We start from the raw sequence: 20,530 nt of genomic DNA, 5'->3' as shown, positions 1-20,530 counted from the left end.
ATTACTCAGTTCAATGCAGCATAATGTAGTATAATGTAAATTGATTGGTGTAAATAAAAATTATTTTCGAATTGAGTGTTTATTTTTATTAAATTTTGCTTATTAGAAAAATGTTGTGATTACTTGGTTGAAATTTTCAACGGTTCAGTGAAAACTTAAACTTTTTATAGAACATATTTTTATAAAAAATAATGGCAGCAAAAATATCAAATATATAAGTTTTATTATTTCACGAGTTCACAAAAATTAATTGTTTTAATCAATTAAATTAAAATAATTGTAAATCCTAATTTCTTCGTAATTTTTTTCTTTTAGGCTTTGTAGGTTTCTTAGGTTTTGTAGGTTTTGGAAGTGGTCCACAAGGAAGATACAACGTATCCAAACATTTGTATGTAAGTATCAATTTCTTCAGTTCTACAAAAAGTTTTAGCATCAGTTGCATAAGTAAAGATACAAATATATTTGTAATATATGTATATATTATAACTTTTTTAAAGGAATTTTAACGAACTATGGAATCATAATATCATATCAAAGGTACAACATCAGTGATTAATTATTGAATCACCATCATCAATGGTGATAATCATTAAATGATAGCTAATAAATCCTAAATCGATGGCAAATTTTGTTAGTCCACTTTTTTAAAAATCATTTTTATTTCATTAGATAAATACTAGTTGTGTTTTTTGTTATGCAGTAAATTAAAAATTAAATATTACAAGAACACATTTATAATTAATTTATATATATATATATATACTTATAATTTTCTGAACAATGGAATAAGTCCTAAATTAAGGGTTAAGTCTTATTAAATATTCTTCTAGTTCTGACTTAAATTTTATGCAGTATAATATAACAAGTCTGAGTCTTATTATTTTTGTCTAAAACATTGTTACCAGTTTTAGACGTATTGAGCCCAAAGGAACAACTATAAAATGCTAGTATGTTTACTAAGAAAATAATGTGTCCATTATAAATATCATATTTAAATTGAAAATAACCTTCATAATTATGTTTAAAAACATTTATCAGACTAAAAGTAGTTGACTATATTATCTTGAGAAAATTTTGCANAAGTAGTTGACTACATTATCTTGAGAAAATTTTGCAAATAGATCAATAATAATACAGATTACTCATGAATTGTTAAAAAACAATTTTATTGAAATGTTATCTTGGGCGCTACAACTTTTGACCTCTTACCCTTTAGTGATTTTTAATTCTCAAAATTTATTTCTTATAAACTTGAATAATTACGGGACGCCTAATTTTGTAATTATATTAATTTAAAAATTAATTTTTGGTAGTTCAATGAAGTTCATATATATTACATCTATTGAAAATTCAATCATGCCTATAAATTAGATAGCTAAGTGGTGGAAAAACGTTAGAATGTTTGGTTAATAAATATACAGAGTATGTATTTTATTCTACAGAAAATCGTAACTACAAAAATACCAAAAAAAAAATTAAAATTGGATAAAAATTTAAGACTTTAGTTCTACCTACTTTCAAACTTAATTTTACATATAACGTTTTCTATGTAATCGATTGCTTCTTGTTTAGTAAGAGTTGATATATTTTTATTCGGAGCCGGATATAATACTGCATCTCTCATCTTCCTAATAACTTCGCTTTCAGGATTTTTCTTTAAACAACATTATTTATACTTTATTTATACAATATAAATTATACATAAACATGAACTAAAGTTGATACCTGTACAAATTTTATCATAATGTTTGATTTAAAAATTTATAATGTTGATTTATTGATTAACATTTAATTTTTAAAAATTATTACTAGGCTTCGCTTTGACAAGCCCTTTGAGTTGTACATACAGGTAGGCCACTGATTCAGTAGTAGTACCGGCTACGCCGAGCACGATATGTATTATATAAAAAAAGTATAACTCCACAGCATATTACCAGAAAATTATTCTCACTTGTATATTAAATAATATTTTAAAAAATAATATAATTCCTACAAAATACTTAGGTTATTATTCAAAACAGATAGACGAAAAAAAACTGAACAATCATTAAAAATGAACTTTAAATACCATTTTATTAGCGAAAGTACGTACACTAATATAAAAAACGGTAGCACAGTGGGATTGCGGTACAGTGTAGACTTGGTATAGTTAGGATAAGTATAGATGATATCCGACAGTGATTAAAATCACTATCATAAGAAACGCTTCGATGCAAATCTGTAGATAGTGTTTAATGTTAAGAAATAGGTGGATTATTCCAAATAATTCTTATTTCCTTTATTATTCCTGTTTAGTAGTTTTAGCTTCGATGTTGATTTTGCAATGACGTGTTAATTTTTTTTTTTTTGTGTGCCTGTCACTACTTTTTCTCAGCAAAAGATCACATATTGTATCTAGTTGAAGAAATTACCCTCAAAAAATTTGCCCTCGTTCCCCGTAAATAGTAACAATCCCCAAAAAAATTACGATTTTTAAAATTGGTAAATTCCGAAAATTTTTTTAAACTTTATATGAAAATTTCCATAACTTATTGAAAAATGAACGAATCAAAATAATTCTTTTTTATATTAAAACCATATATATTTTTCTGTCATTTGATATAATTTTTTTTAAAATATGACCCTTTATCTGCTTACAAAGGGAGATTCAAAATAGCAGCTTCTGCACAAAAATTTTAATTTTTCAACTTAAATTTTGAAAATGTTTCTGAAATAATCCGAGCTTCAAAGATATGCTAAAATAAAGCTAATGTTATGTATTATAAGTTCAAAAAAAAATTTGTTCCGACTTATCTTGTATGTGAAAATGGTTGATGCAGGTAAAAAACATGAATTTTAGTTAAAAAATTTACGTTTCAAATTTTATTTTTTCAACTTTAAATTACTAAAACTTTTTGAAAAATGTATGAATCAATACATTTGATTTATAAGTGTAATATATGAATAAATATTTATTATAGCAATTAAATATAGTATGAAATTAATATTTAAAACGGTAGCACAGTGGGGTCGCTTCACAGTGTGAGTGTGGCTAAGTTGGGACTAATATAATTGATATCTGACAGTGATTAAAATCACTATCATAAGAAAATTTTCTATGCAAATCTGTAGATAGTGTTTAATTTTAATAAAATTGCTGGATTATTGAAAAGCAAAATTCTAACTTAATTACGAAAAAATTGCAAAAAAAAAATCATTTCCACGGGCAATTTTAAAGAATTTTTTGCAAAATTTAGCTATTATAAGTTCAACAAGATTAAAATCGTTTTTTTTTAACGTATTGGTATTAAAATTGGTTAAGTGAGAGCTCAGAAAAATGAATGACAGACACAAAAATATACTACATAGTATTATATTTTTATATGAATAAGAAAGTCCTTCTCACAATGGGAAACTACAATGGTGGGTTCCTTGATATTAGTTGAAATTATTCAATTTAAATAAGATAAAAATCAAACAAAATTTTTTTCCGCCTCAAAAAAAGAATTTAGAAAAAATACAAAAAAAGTTAGTTCAATTTCGTACCCCAGCATATAAAACTGTATTATATTAGACGCAGCCACTTACACGATCTCTCACATCATCTACGCTAACATCAGTTGTCCCAAATCGCATTCAATAGCATCCCTCCATCTCTTTTTTGGTCTTCTTCTACCTCTTCATCCTTCAACATTCATTTCTATAACTGTTCTTACAGCCTCCGATTCTTCTCTCCTCGTAACATGACCAAACCATCTAAGTCTATTTTCTCTCATCTTATCCACGATTGACGCTATACTTATTCTATCTTTTTTAGTAACTCCGCGCATCTATCTAAGCATTCTCATCTTTGCTACACTCTTCTCCGCTATACTTTCTTATCATAGATGGCCTTATTACAGTCTTATAGAATTTACTTTTCAGCCTCATTTGAATTCTTTTATCACATAAGACGCCAGATGCTTTTCTCCACTTCAACCATTCTCACTTAATCCTGTGTCTTACATCCTCGTCAATACCACCGCTCCTTTCCACAACGGATCCTAAATACTTAAAACTTTCGACCTTTATCGCGTCTTCGCTTATTGCCACTGATCTCATTTCACCTACCTCGTATTCTCCTTTGTCAAACTCGTATTCTATATACTCTGTTTTACTCCTACTAATTCTTAATCCCTTTCCTTCAGAACTGATCTCCATACCTTAAGCCTTTGATTAATTTCCTCTCTATTTTCTTTTATTAATGCTTTATCGTCAGCGATCGACATGTACCATGACACCACTCTTTATATTTCTCTCGTGATTTCATCTATTACTATAGAAAATAAGGTAGGGCTTAAAGCAGAACCTTGGTGCAGTCCTACTATTACGCTAAAATTTTCTGCCAAGGTAAAACCATAGAATGCATAGATTATTTTTTCTTCATAAATTAAAAAAAATTTTAAATGTCATGCATTTTGTCTAAAAATTATTTATTTCCTCATCAATTTGTTATATTATAAGTTATTTTTAATAAAAATATGATCATACTAACTTACATCATGAAAAATCACCATAATTTCTACGACTTCTAAAAAAAATTCAATATAATTTAATCTTTTTTGTGAATTATATATTTAAAAATATATATTTTTTTTTCTACAAGAATTTTGATAATACAAATATAGTTTCTATGAATATTAAACATTATTATTATTATATAGTATAAAGAAATAAATACTAATAATAAAACAAAAAGCTAAATAATTATGTGAATAAATTTTATTTATTCTTACGTTTACATAAGATGTTATCTCTTGCATAATCATTTATTAGTTCATATACTTTTTCTTTTTCTATGAACTCGTCTTTAAGATGTTCTTTACCGTAATTGTTTAATTTTTTCTCAATAGTTCTAAGGGTTGTACATTTTGCTTTTACTAAATTTTCAAAATCGACCATCTCATCCTCTAAAAATTAGATATTTTTCCTTATTTTAGAAATTTATATAAATTCATTCAGAATCAGTTTATATTAGTTATAACATGGGATGGGCCGAATATTCGAAAACTATTCGGCTATTTTTTCAGGAGTAATTTTTATTGGCTTATTCGACGTTACTTATAACTATTAAGTTAAATGTTATTTAACCGAGTTCAAAAAAATTAGTAAAATTTAAATTAAATTAAGTAATTTTTTTTTTAGAATGATTTCTATACAGAGTTATACATTTACATATAGCACTCAATTAATGGCAAAATAATTATAATATTGATAAACAAAATTTTTAATTTTAGCTCCAATATATGACCGAGAAGCTATTGGTTTTATTCTGAAGCGTTATTTTTTTTTGTTAATAAATAATATCAAATTAAAGATATTTTAATGTAATATATCATACAAAAAAAAAAAAGAAATTCCGGTAACTTGTCTCCAATGAATATTCAACCTTTAGTCAAAACCCATGTAATTTTTTGTAGATATGTTACATTTTTTTTTTTCAATATGTTTTAAATACTTATTCAATCGCTTAAAGTCAGTAATTTTAATAACTGTCAGATATCAATAAATATTAATTTAATAAATGTTTTAACTTCACTCTCCTGTAACCTTCTAGTGTACATTATGTTTTTAATTACATATGTATACTTGTTGATTTATTAGCTACTCATTACATTTTAGTATCATTCCTTATAACTAATAGAGGTGTCAAATTATTTTTTTAATTGAGAACATACATATTAAACTAGATTATAAAATAGGAAACAATCAAATTAAAGAAGTATTTTGGAAGTTATTATCATTTTAAGTATTGACTGGAAATAAAGAGTGGATTCTGCTATTTTTATAATTAAACATTTCCCAACCGTACTCTTTATCTCACTTAGATATAAATATGTCTATAACTTCCGAAATACTAATCCAAAAATTGTTATCGACCAGTCATTTTTATAATTAGATCATTAGCTATTAAATTAATTATTTAATTAGGAGTGTTGCAATTTGTAAAATTAAAGTTGATACCCTTTTAAAATATAAGAGATGAACATAAAATTAATTTATGGTTGAAAAATTAAATGAAACTAGTAGCTAATAAATCAATAATTATATGTAACCAAAAAAAAAATTTCTCATCATTATGAAAAATATTGTATTTGTTCTTAAATAAATACAATATTTTTGCTTATTACTTTGTTCATTTTCTATGATTTTAAGTATTTCTTGGTCATTTTGACAATTTTTTTCATTGATTTCTTTTGCTTTAGAAACCTCAATATTGCCTTCGTTATCAGCAAATGGACTGAATAAGTCTTTAAGATACACTTCAGTAGTATCCGTAATTGGAGTATCCGATTCACTCGAATTCTAAACATGTAGAACCAATATGTTGAAATTATTATTTTACACTTTAAATAATCATATATTATATGTTATGTATTAATTCATCACAAACCATTTAAATAATCGAACAATAAAAATAATATCGAGAATAATTTTGGTGACTCAAAAATACACATTTTTTTCAATTTATCAAATTATTAAAAAATATTTTTTTTGTGCTTCCCTTCAGCTTAGGCCGGAAAATAACCAATGATAAATAAAAAAAAACTAATAGAAATTAAAATTATCTGAATATAATTTTTGTTTTCGATCAATCAACTAATTCATGATGAATGAATTACTCTGTATAACGACAACCTAATAATATAAATGGAAGAACTACCTTATATATTAGTTATATTGTAATGCCATTTAAAATTAAAATTATATTAAACATATTAATTTAAAACTAAACAGTATAAAAATATTTAACTCAAAAAGCCACAAAAAACACTAAAAAAAATCGCAGATACGTATTTTGGGAACAATATTACATTATGTACGCAAAACACATACTGATCACCAATAAAAATGGCCTTAAATATCCCTAGTAACCTTATCACTAAAAAATTTTATCATATAAATTTTTTACATTGGTTAATTGTTTGAATCAATAAAACATACATAATCTTTAATTTTTAGAAAAGTTTTATGGCACATAACATCTAATGTATTCAGGACGTATACAGAGTGATTCTTTTAACGCTAACCATTTGATTTCTTTTCAAGTAGTCAATATGTTAAGGAAATTATTTTTGGTATTTTTTAATATCATATATTTCTTGGTTTATGAGTTATTAATTACTTTTTTAATTCATACTCTATAACTTATATGGGTATATTTACAGCACTATTTTTTTAATTATAAAGTATATTTTTTACTGGCTTATAAATTAGGAAATGATTTAATTAAGAAAATTATTAAACAATAACAATTTTTAGACCAGTATTTTGGAATTTGTTAACATTTTTAAGCCTAGACAGAAGGTGGGTTGTGGCCAAGAAATATCTAATAATAAAAATTGTTATACATTCGCTACCAAACTATACAGGGTGTTCAGTAAGTCAGGAAACGGGTTTCTATTGTTCTCATTGTTTGTAACAATGAAAACAATAGAAAACCGTTTCCTGACTTACTGAACACCCTGTATATTAAAATAGTAATAACTTTCAAAATAATAGGTTTAAAAATATTATCGACCAGTCATTTTCTTAATTTATCATTTTCTGACATTAAATCTATTAAAATATAAGTATGTCATCATTTAAAAAAAGAAAAGTTGATACCACTATAAGAGAAAGATATGAACCTCTTAAAATATTTATCCATTTAAAAATTGAGAAATAAATATTATAAAACAATGTCAAAAAGTTCTTTATATTGTTATTTTAGAAGAAATAAAGTGGTAAACTATAAATCAATCACTCTATATATTTACTCCATTTGAATTAATATAATACTTTTATGCAATATTTTTCTAAAAAAAAAAGTAAAAAAAATACTAAACCTCTTCAATTGTAGTAGTATCAATTGCAAACGCAATCATACATTGTAAAAATATAACAATTAATGTATAAAAGTTCATTTTGAAATTAAATTTTTATAATAATGGTTACTTTTTATAAAAATTTAACAATCATAAAGTGTAAAACTTACCTCTTTAATTAAATGGATCAAAAAAGTTGTATTTTATATAGTTTAGTATGTTTGTAGACGGTAACCAATTGTTAAAACAATATAATATATCAATTAACATTTAAAAATATTCGACATAATAAATAATGAGTATCTAAAATTAACTTATTATTAAAAATTCTGTTTAGTTAGGTGATTTTTTTGTTATTTTAATCTACGAAACCCTCAAACGTTCAATATTGCAGTTGAAAATTTAATTATTATAAGTAGTAAATAATTTTTTTAATCTTCTGAATGCTTAATTATTTTCAAAAACATATTTATTTAATAAAATTAATTATGTATTATTTATAGTGTTCGGTTTATCATAAACCACTTGATTACTCGCAAATACAATAAAATATCGGAAAAAAAAATTTGATTTTGTTTAGTTGCATATATTTCTTGATTTATCAGCTAATAATGACTTTTTAGAATCATCCCTTATAATTTAAAATGGTGTTAGCTCTATTTTTTTAAATGGCAACATATCTATTTGACTAGTTTATAAAAGAGGAAATAATCTAATTAAAAAAATGAAAATTTGTGAGCCAGTATTTCAGAAGTTATTAAATATTTAAAGAAATGACTGTTTATGTGGAGTGGGTACTATTATTTTTATCACAAGTCATTTCCCAACAATACTTTTCGTCCCGCCTAGATATAAAAATGAGAATAACTTCCTAAATACTGGTCCAAAAGTGTTCATTTTTTCGGAAATTAAAAAAACTCGTATTTTAAAGCAAATTTTATAAAACTGTTGAAGAGTCAATAATAACTTTGTTAATTATTGAGTTAGAAGCTATTTGATACATTTAGTGGTTATGTAGCGTGGTGGGTGGAGCTCGTACTGGTAGAAAATAATGATAGATCAAGATACCGTTTGTAAATAAATATCATTATTTAACCTCAGATATTATTAATTAATAAGTAATTAAAAATCTCGTAAAAATTTCAAAACCCGGTAATAACGTTCGCGGTGATACTTTGTTAAGGCTGTCTTTAATTTGATACCAAAGTAGAGAAAAGTAAACCAATGTAGCAATCACATAAAAAGCTTTTAAACCTAATTAAATTTTTATAAATAGTAGTTAAAATTGTTTTATATATATATATCACTATTTTAAAAAAGGGTGGTATTATCCTCTATACAGCTAATTCCGGCTAAAATTTTAATATGAGAAAATTACATGTCATTTCACACTTTATTATTTTAATTTATAGTTAATCTATATTTATTATATATTTTTTTAACTTGGTTAGTATACATTATAAAATAAAATAGATACGTCAATTATTATAGATTTTATAGCGAATTTTCCTCAAAAGAGCGCCATTAGCTGTACCTTCTTCATTATCAATAAATAACAAAAGTAAACGATTTTAATTTTTAATACATAATGTTTGTTAATAGCGTCGAAAAATTGTGAAACGCTTATATTAAATATGTTATTAATTACGAAAAATATTGTTTATAATTTATTTGAACAATACTATTAGTTTAAAATATATAGTAATCATCAAGAACTTATTGATTATATATTAATATGATTTATATGATATATTTTATTATATATCATAAAAATTTAGAACATGACAAATTTTCCTGTAAAAACGACTCTTAATTAGTTGATTTTAATTGCAATTATATAAATAATTAAAACAAGCAAAATAAAACTTAAACTTCAAAATACACAACATAAAATTTCGTATTTATCATATTGGTTTTAATAAATAAATTTACAAGTTGCATAGATATTCTTAGGATCTTTTCAAAAATATATGCTAATGTTAGAGAAATTATGAGCTCTGCTCATAAATTAGCTGTTATAATTACAATTCTATAAATTACTTTCAATTTATTAATTACTACAATACTATACAAGTAATATATTTCTTTTGTGTTATAATAACTATTTAAAAATCATCATAAGTAAGTTTTTATTTTTAATTTTCAGATTAATTATAACGGAATTAAAGCTAAGCACACAAAGTAATATGCGATAAAACAAAAAAAAATATATTAATATATAAACATATGGTAAACTTGATAAATCAAATTTCATAGCAAAAATAAATAAGTCTAATTTTAACAGAAAGAAGATCATAGAATGGTTTATACATACATTTTCGAATAAGAAAATCCGTTAGGCCCCTTTGCACCATCGGTTAATACTGCACTGGTACTTCTTAATGATGGTGAATTTAATTAGCTACTAACTTAAAATTATGGGAGGTCAAAAATCATTTTTATCAATTGAATAATTTTTTTTTTTAATTGAAAGACTATTTATAAGTTTTTTGTAGCAACATTTATAACAATTTATTGAATACTTGTCGACTAAAACATTACATTTTTTCAATTAAAAGGGTGTCATACCCTCGTGGCCACGCGTGGCTCTCTCAAGATGGCTCTCTTTATTAGTCATTTATACATTTTTTTTATAAAATATGATGATTGTCAATGTTTTAATTATTTTTTGAAGAACGATAAAAATGATAAACGTTATGAGTTTAAAATTGTATTCTATGTAGATACGACACTGGGTACTTGTGTCCCTATTATAAAAAAAAAGAACACATCATGGTAAAATTAATATCTTCACAGCTTCGCATCGAAGCTAAAACTTTTTCTGATATCCCAAACTTATTTATTTTCGTGTTAGCGGTCTAATAAATATAATTCGGTTATAATTAAAAAATTTTTTTACTATTTTCGGGGTAATAATTAATTAAAATAATTGCCAAACTACTTTTTTCTTTCTTTGTTAAATAATAAAAACAACCCAGCACAGTGGAGTCGCGGCATAGTGGGGATGTTGCATAGTTGGGTCCAGTATAGATTTAATCTGACAGTGATTAAAATCACTATCATAAGAAACGCTTCGATGCAAATCAGTAGATAGTGTTTAATTCTAAGAAATTGGTGGATAATTACAAAAGCTACATTATCTGCTAGTTTCTTATTAATACCCTGATTAAGATAAAGTATGTCGAATGAAAAAGGGATTATTAAAAAATATTATTTCTCATAAAAAAATTGTGTTGATTCGTACACTTTTCAATGAGTTATAGCATTATAAAGTTAAAAATGTAACCAACCCAACCCAACATCAACTCCTATTTCCTTAATTATATCCAGATTAGTAATTATTTTAATTATATATTATATAATTTTTATAATTAATTATTTTCAAATTATTATTGATTTTTAATATGTTAAAAGTAATCATTTTGAACCTACTTCTTTTTGTTCTTTAAAGTGAAAGTTTTAATAAAAAAAAAATGAATTTATTACCATAACTTTTAACTCAACTTGCAAGTTTGAAATAAATATTATTAAATAGAAAAAAATGAAATTGGTAGATTATTTCAAAAACAACAATAACACTTATTCCCTTAATTTTACCCCGATTTATAACTATAATATATGAATACATAATAATTACAGTAATTAAATTGAGTATGAAAGTGGTATTCAATAATATAATATTGTAATTTTTACGGAGATATTATAAAAATAAAAAGGAGTTGTATATTCATATACTTTTAATGCGTATACAAATTTAAAGGAATTTATGCAATACTTTTTAATAAAAAAATTTTGTTACTTATGAATAAATACACTAAACAAAAGGAACTTTCATCAGAAAAAAAATATACTTTTCTAAATAAACTTTTCGTGATGTTTTCAAATGTGCAATTAAACTTTTTCTATTACTTCTAAGTTTTAATATTATTACTTATTATTAAAAAATAAGTATTTACATATAAAAAAAAATAATTAAGAACAAAAAAAATTGTATTAAATTAATACTGATTTTGATTTTTAATATGTTAAAGGTAATCATTTTGAACCTATTTTTTATTGTCTTTTAAAGTGAAAGTTTTAATGAAAAATACCTTCTCAGCTTCGCATCGAAGCTAAAAAATGAATTTGTTACCATAACTTATAGTTCAACTTGCAAGTTTGAAATTGACATTATTAAATTGAAAAAAATGAAATTTTTAAGATTAATATGCAATCTGGAAATTTTATAATTACTAATTACAGTACATTTGTCAGAAAAATTCGATTTTTTTACATTTTTATCGTAATAGATAACTGAAATAGAAAGAATAGTAATCATATCCTAATAACTTTTGGTGTTTAAAAAAATTCTGCAATTGAAATATTCAGAACTTAATTAATTTTAATAATTTACTTTAATTAAATGAACCAATCAAACCAAAGTAGTTAAAAAGATTTACTCAATTGAGCATATTATCAAAAATATAATTATAATTGTAAAACTCCATCGTTAACTTCAGGTGAAACTAAAAATCATTTTTTTTTTAAATTTATGATTTATATAGCAACATATTACTAAAAAATTTGGCATATTATAGACTGGTAGTAGCACACAGAAATAGAGTTAAAAAATTAATAAATTATAAAGTAAAATTATTTACTTTTGTAGTTGAATACTTTTATCATATCAAATTTAATTCGACAATAAATAATTTAAGAATATTAAAAATTAATGATTTTAATTGTTTGTATGGACAAATCTAGTTAAGCTACTTTTTATTTGAATAAGGAATATTTTTTTGATTTTTAAGAGTAATAACTTAAACTAATCATTAACTTAAATATCATAAACTTAAATGAATCATTTGACGTATCGTTGAAAAAAGTAGGTCTAGTGAGGGTTGGCAAAATAAATCGTAGCCAGAAAAAGAACCACATAGTAAAATAATATTAACATGAATATCAATTTCTTCTCACGAGGGGAGACTATAGTGATAAGATCCTTTATATTTATTGAAATTATTGAATCTAAATGAGATAAATATCAAATGATTTGAAAATTCTATTCTAACTCAAAAAAAAAATGCAAAATTTTAGAAGCCACAAACGGATTTGAACCTCGTACCCTAGGCGTTAAAGATCAAGGTGTTACCCATTCGGCAACTATTCGTTGATTTTTGTTGCATGATAAAATTGGCTATTTAAGCTAACTCAAATTTAAAAATTACTTTTTCGACTTTAAAAAAGTAAAAAATGTTAATAAGTATAATATCATATGTCTTATGAACTTTATTCTATGTCAATGAAATTATATAATATTCATGAAAGTCAGTTTATTCCCCTAATAAAATATTTTAAAATAAAATAAAATACAAAACCTAGAATTTTAATAAAAAATAGCATATTTTTAAATACGGTAGCCTTTTGCGCATAGAAGATAGGTCGTCGGGACAAATTTTTTTTTTTCATTTAGTAGTACATAAAATAAGCTTTAATTTGATATATGTTTAAAGGACGCAGTATTTCCGGAACATTTTCAAAAATTAAGTTGAAAAAGTTAGTTTTTGTAAAAAAGTTGCTATTTTAAATCCCCCCTGTGAGCAGAATAAGTGTTAGATTTTCAAAAAAAAATGATATCAAATGAAAGAAAATTACCTAAGGTTTCAATATAAAGAAATATTATTTTGATTAGTTAATATTTGAAAAAGTTATGGCAGTTTTAAGTACAAAAAACATCGTTATAAAAGGTGATTTTTATCGCAAATATTACATTTTTTTTATAATTTCGACAGCCATTTGCACATAGAAGATAAGGTGTCGGGACAAATTTTTTTTTTTCATTTTATAGTACATAAAAAAAGCTTTAATTTGATATATGTTTAAAGGACGCAGTATTTCCGGAACATTTTCAAAAGTTCAGTTGAAAAAGTTCTATTTTTTATACAATGTTTCAAAGTTTGAACCCCCCCTATATAAGGGGAAATTGTCTAATTTTAATAAAAAGTATGTCAAATGGAAGATGTACTTATAATGTATTTAGAAAAAAAAAAATTGTGCTGATACATGCATTTTTCGAAAAGTTATAGCATTTTTAAGTTGAAAATTAAAAATTGAAAATCGAAAATTTTAACACAAAAATAGTATTTTTTTTAACTACGGCAACCGTTATATGCAGAAGATAAAGTGTCGGGACAAATTTTTTTTTTTCATTTTATAGTACATAAAATAAGCTTTAATTTGATATATGTTTAAAGGACGCAGTATTTCCGGAACATTTTCAAAAATTAAGTTGAAAAAGTTAGTTTTTGTAAAAAAGTTGCAATTTTAAATCCCCCCCCATGAGCAGGTTAAGTGTTAAATTTTCAAAAAAATTATATCAAATGAAAGGAAAATATCTAAGGTTTTAGTTTAAAAAAAAATTATGTTGATTTGTTGATTTTTGAAAAAGTTATGGAAGTTTTAAGAAAAAAAAGTGAAAAAAATGACAAAATTTGTCGATTTTTAAATTTGTAATTTTTTTGGATATTTCCCCCATTTGCGGGGAACGAGGGAAAATTTTTAAATTTTTAAGGGTAATGTCTTCAACTAGATACAATTTGTGATCTTTTGACGTATTGTTAAAAGAAATCGGTCCAGTGAGAGCTGAGAAAAAGTAGTGACAGACACAAAAAAAATAAAAAAATAAACACATCATGGTAAAATTAATACCTTCTCAGCTTCGCATCGAAGCTAAAATTAGATTCTACTTGATTGACAATATTCGTACATTTTTCATAATAATATTATTACCATAAATTATCATTAATATGTATAAAATATATAGGTTTTTTTCAGATGACATATATTTAAACATTTTTTAATATATCATGGTATTATTGTGTAATTCTATTATAAATACAGTAAATTACAAAATTCTAAATTAAATTTTCATTTTAACAGAAAATAATGACAAATAGGCAAAAATAATAATTTTAATGAAAATGTATTATAAATAAGAATAAAGCAAACAGTGTTGGAAGGTTTTTAAATATACCATTGTATTTCTGAAGAATAATTTATGAATTTTTTTTTAAGATGATATATATTTAACATTTTTAAATAACATGAAAATATAATTTACATTACATTAGTATTTCTATTCTAAATTTATTTGAAAAACTATCTAACAAATACTACACTTTTATATAAGCGAGAAAAAAATTAGAACAATTCTTTAATATTAATCAAAATGGCAGCATTCATAACAGATTTTAGAAACGCGATCCAACCCAAATTATATATGTAAAAATTTAGGCCCGATACAATCTGGCTCATATAAAAAAATAATAATAACGAAACCCGATCTAATTCAAAATTTACGTTTTCAGGTCCGTCCGACCTGATCTAAATTTATGTAAAAATTTTATGTCCGAAAAAAAAAATTATTCAAGTCCGATCCGATCCATTCAAAAAATAATATGATTGTAATTAAAAGGTTTTAATTTTTTAAGTTTCATTAATTTTATTTTATATTCAAAGAAAATAGTCGTTATTATAATATTTTTTTATAATTCGCACAAACACATATGACTTATAAGTTAGTTATGAATCATGAGTGTTTTATCTGACCCGATGCGACCCAGCCCAGTTCATTTTAAATTAAGGCCCAATCATGTCCATTCTATTTTTAAATAAGTTTCGATCCGGCCGGTCTAAAACATGAAAGTAATATTGTGGCTCGACCCGACTTTTGAATACGAATAATTTTGAATTGGATCGAGCTAGCACAGCCTGTACTGATCTATTCTCTTCATCTACTTTAAGGAAAATTAGCAATAAAAAGTATATTAATAGGAATTAAATATTGGTTTTTTGCTGAAAAAGTATAAACTAGTCCATTGCCAATATCTCTATTAGTTTTTCATCAAAAATTGATAGATTACCAAAATATAATTTTTGATGGTATTAGAAATATGTGTTGCTAATCTACCCATGATAAGGGCAATGACGCTCATGATCTTATAATTTACTTATAGCAATATAGAATAGCAAAATTATCTTTATGAAAATAAATTTATGATATACAAATAAGTTAATAATATTTTATTTATCCTAGTATCGTTTTCTGATTATCTCTAACAATATTATTTTTATTTCTCAAAAATATCATTATTTAAACTGAAGAAATATATGAAATCTGTGATTATTTTAAAAAACATCTTTTTAAAATCAAATTATAATAACGTTATTACAAAAAATTTAACAAACTCAATGAAAATGATATGAACAATAGTAAATAATAGTAAAATTTTAATGAACGCCATTCCCTATTTAGTGTTTAAGAGCTGATGATTTTATAACCAAGAGTTATATATTTAATTCCAATGTACAATTATTAATTCTTATATCTAATGGGTAATAGTTTATAAATTAGTTAGATTATGTAAATATATAAGTGTTTACAATTAAAATCGCCTAGCCGAATATTTAGATAAATATTAAAATTTAATTCTCATATATAAGTTATAAGTATTATACTAATAACTAATTGTAAATCCGAAAATATGCATCTGATAAACTTTGAAAGAGATATAAAATTTGTTGGTCTTATAATACGCTCAACTTAGTAGATTTTTTAACCACTTTATGATTGGTTATTTTAATTAAAGTAAATCATTAAAATTCATTAAGTACTGAATATTTCAATTGTAGAATCTTAAACACTAAAAGTTACAAAGAAATGATTACTGTGATATCTATTTAAGCGATCTATTATGATAAGAATGCAAAAAAAAATGTTGAGATTTCTGGTAAATTTACTGTAAATAGCAATTGAATCGGTTTTTTCAAAAAGGCCATATCTTCATAAAATTTTATTTTTCAGGAAACGTAAAAAACTGTTTTTAAAAATCAAAATAAATTTAGATGAAAATTGAATAAGTGTTGAATTATTGAATTCCCTTATAAAAAACCAACTATGATGTAATATTGACTATTCATACCTATGGGATTATTTTATTCTTCGTTTGTTGTTGACCATTTAAAAATGTCGTTCCAAAATTTTTTCTATTCTCCTGGTATGTATTGAATTAATTAAAATCTTAACAAATAAAATTGCTGATCAAGTTATTTTTGGAGAAATGGCCTTTTCGAATGCACTTGTTATTTTTAGACTATAACTATAGAGTTGTTGGAGATATGACGGTCTCGCAGGAAATATGCATTATTATTAGATAAACACATCTATCACATAAAAGTTGTTTTGAAAAAAATGTGAAGAAATGGCCTTTTCGAAATGACCGATTTAATTGTAATATTTTCTGACTGCATATTAATCTTAACAATATTATTTTTTTAATTCTCATAAACTTTATATTTAATAATTTAAATTTTAAACTTGAAATTAAGCCAAAAGTCATGGTAACAAATTCAACTTTTTTTTTATATAAACTTTCAAAAAATCGACTTTAAAAGACCAAAAAATAGGTTAAAAATGATATTTTGCACTGATTACTTTTAAAATATTAAAAATCAAAATCTGTAATAATTTATAAACAATTTTTTTGTATTTTTAATTATTTTTTATCATAATAAATCATTTCAAAAGAAATATTAATAATTTCTATGTAAATCTTGGTGTTTAAATAAATGATACAATTGAAATATTTAGAACTATTTTCCTTATAGTTACGTCCTATAGTTTTTACTAATTAGTAATAATATCAAAAACTATTGGTTATAGAAAAAATATAATTGCTGATGTAAAATTAGCACGAAAATTTGAATAATAAAAGTATATTTTTGACTCTGATGAAAATTTTTTGCAGACCATTTATTCATAATTAACAACAAATTATTATCTAAAAAATTTTGTTTAAAGCTCTTCGATTTTTATACACGTTTGCCATAAAAGCAACAACTACTTTATAATTTTTTATTAATTCTCCAAAAAAATTATAATACTAAATTATTAAATATCAATCTAATACTATATTTAATTGTTATAATAAATATTTATTCATATGTTATAGTTCTAAATCAAAAAACTACTAATCAGGAACAATAAAGGAAATAAAAATTAATTTTGTTTTTGGAATAGTACACAAATTTGTTAAAATTAAACAGTATCTACAAATTAGCATCGAAACGTTTCTCATGATACTGATTTAATTCACTGTCAGATATCATCTATACTTGTCCCAACTATGCCACATCTATACTGTTTTACAGTAATTTTTTAGCAATAACCTTTTTTTTTTTATTTTAGAGTATTCGTTTACCACTTAGCGTAATCAGTTCCGATATAAATAGTGCAAAAATATTATTTTTCTAAGTTATACGTTAATTAAAACGTATTTTTAGTAGATTTAAGCTATGTACTCACGTTTATCTCAAAACATCACTTCAGTTGTACAATAAAACATAACTTACCTTTAATTTTCCACCCATAATTCAATCTTTAAATAAAAATGTTTACTTTTTCTTGTACTACAGAATTGTATATTCTATTATTAATTAGTGGTTTAATTGTTTATATTAAGTCACAATCATATTTTTTCTTTTCGATTCACTGTTTTTTGTAATTAAAATGATAAATGCGGGGTAAACTATATGAATATACATCAGCGGGTGTTGGTTAGTGGCGTGCAGAACATCCAGAAAACATTTTTGATTCATAGCTAGCCATGAAACTTATTACTTCCAGAAGTGCACCGATACTACCAGCACGTGTTTAACCGCTATTTTATTGCAAAATCGAACATCTACCTATAAATTCCCTCACCCAATCCATTCTTGCTATGATCTACTACTATCCGCCCTTTAAAAGCTATGCTGCCACCAGCTACCTAAATCCATAAACCAAACATTACATAAACAGCGAAGGTAAACTTCTAAATATTATTCCCCTTCGTCGACCTATCGAAATTCATAAAATAAATTCCACCCGTTTAACATTATTATTTCTCCTATCTTATGCTACTCAACACCACCGTCATTTTATATTTTTTATAAATAAAATATGAGAGCTATGTGAGTGTACCCTTTGAATTTATGTACAGCCGTTGTGTTCAGTACACGACACTATGAAAAATGTACCACAGTAGGTTAAACGAACTAATAGTAATGGTAATCATAAGATTTGTGTAATAAAAATCTCTTCAGACACAATCGTAATCTAGACAAGACGATAGCAACCGGAAATGACGGGATTGAAATACAGCAAAACTGTAAATAAACTATGATCTCTAAACGTACATTTTTGCATGTTTGTAGATATATAAATACAAATGCTATTTATTAGTTTAATTCAAAACATGTTGTCGCTCTAGAGATAGTGAAATCCGGGCCGATTAAACCAAAAAGGGAGCGAATAAAATTTGATTTGTACAATCATGTCTATTCAAAAGTTCATTGAAATTTGAATTTATGAATTTGCTTAGATATTTCGATAACATGTATTATTTATCATAAGCGTAACTAAAATAAATATTTTTGCAAAATTAAATTTCAATTTCTCATCCAAAAAATATATTAATATTTATGATAATAAAATTGTAATTTCTAAATAATAGGATAACTAAATCTCTTAAAACCGTCGTCTGCTTTACAGAATGATTCATTTATCATGAAACACTTAAATAAAAATAATATTGCGTATATTTTTTTTATTTATTTTAGGTACATGTTAATTTCAATTTATTAATCATAAAGTATTTTTTATATTAGTCCCTCATGCCTTGTAAAAATATTAACAATAATTTTTCAAAAGGAAACATACATAAATAACAAGTTTATTTAATAAATAATGATTTTATTAAGAAGTTGATGGGTCGATAACATTTTTTGGAAGTTATTAGCATGTTATAGTGATGTCTGGAGCTGAGAAGCGCGTGTTGTTCATTTTACCACCAGTTTTTTTTGGCCGCTTTTTTCCTATTATCAAAATATAAAAGCAAATTCCGAAATAGTGGTAAAATTTATCGATCGGATATTTTCTTAATTATGTAATGTCATTTTTGATAAGCTAGTAAAATGTAGATATCCATAAAAAAAAGGTGTTACACTCATAAGATATAAGATATGGACTAAAAAATATACATAATAATGAATAAATCAAAAATGAAACGCAACTAAAAAAAAAATAATTTTCTTAACATAATTATTATTTAAAGAAAATTGAGTGGCTAACGTAAACCGTATACCGTGAACAATGTTTTGAGAAAAATGAAAAAAATTTCAAATTATTGCATTCAAATTCACTTTGCATTACATAATTTAAATTTGACCTGTATTATCTTACAATAATAATATCATCTATACTATAATTTCATTCTATGATTTATTACTATCATATATACAATACCCATTGTGAAAATACATTAAAATATTTATAATTCATTGTTTAAACATACTAGTACTAATGAGCCTTGACTTCAAACCGTTACTCTTCGTTTTTATTTTATTTATGTGCACCAGGTGATATAAAAAAGTCATTATATGAAAAATGTTACATGTCCCCAGGGTAAAAATGTCGTATCTTTAAAAACTATCAAATTGAGATATTACTTCAAAAGATTTTTCCAGTGCATAATAAAAAGCTCATAACATCATTAAATCGATTTTAATTTTTACTTTTATACTAAATAAATGCCTAAGGGAGACATTTCAGTAAATTATTTACTGTTACAACATTTTAAAAAGATGTCTAAGTTTTTGGCTTTAAAATGAAAATAACGTGGTGTAAG

General features: G+C 24.2%; 1 protein-coding gene across 1 annotated transcript; it reads right to left on the bottom strand.

The window, feature by feature from the left end:
- Positions 1-204: 204 nt before the first annotated feature.
- Positions 205-8,014, bottom strand: LOC126906540 (uncharacterized). The gene is made up of 6 exons (XM_050687115.1): positions 7,848-8,014; positions 6,150-6,324; positions 4,755-4,928; positions 4,518-4,549; positions 1,516-1,654; positions 205-414 (listed from the first exon to the last, which is right to left on the bottom strand). The coding sequence occupies exons 1-6, from the start codon at positions 7,923-7,925 to the stop codon at positions 287-289; spliced, it is 726 nt and encodes a 241-aa protein (XP_050543072.1). The 5' UTR covers positions 7,926-8,014; the 3' UTR covers positions 205-286.
- Between the last annotated feature and the right edge of the window lie 12,516 nt (positions 8,015-20,530).

Source organism: Daktulosphaira vitifoliae, unplaced genomic scaffold (assembly GCF_025091365.1).
Source record: "Daktulosphaira vitifoliae isolate Bord-2020 unplaced genomic scaffold, ASM2509136v1 Scaffold_5, whole genome shotgun sequence".
Lineage (NCBI taxonomy): Eukaryota > Metazoa > Arthropoda > Insecta > Hemiptera > Phylloxeridae > Daktulosphaira > Daktulosphaira vitifoliae.
The sequence above is the reverse complement of the archived record's forward strand: the minus strand, read 5'-3'. Positions and strand labels throughout refer to the sequence as shown.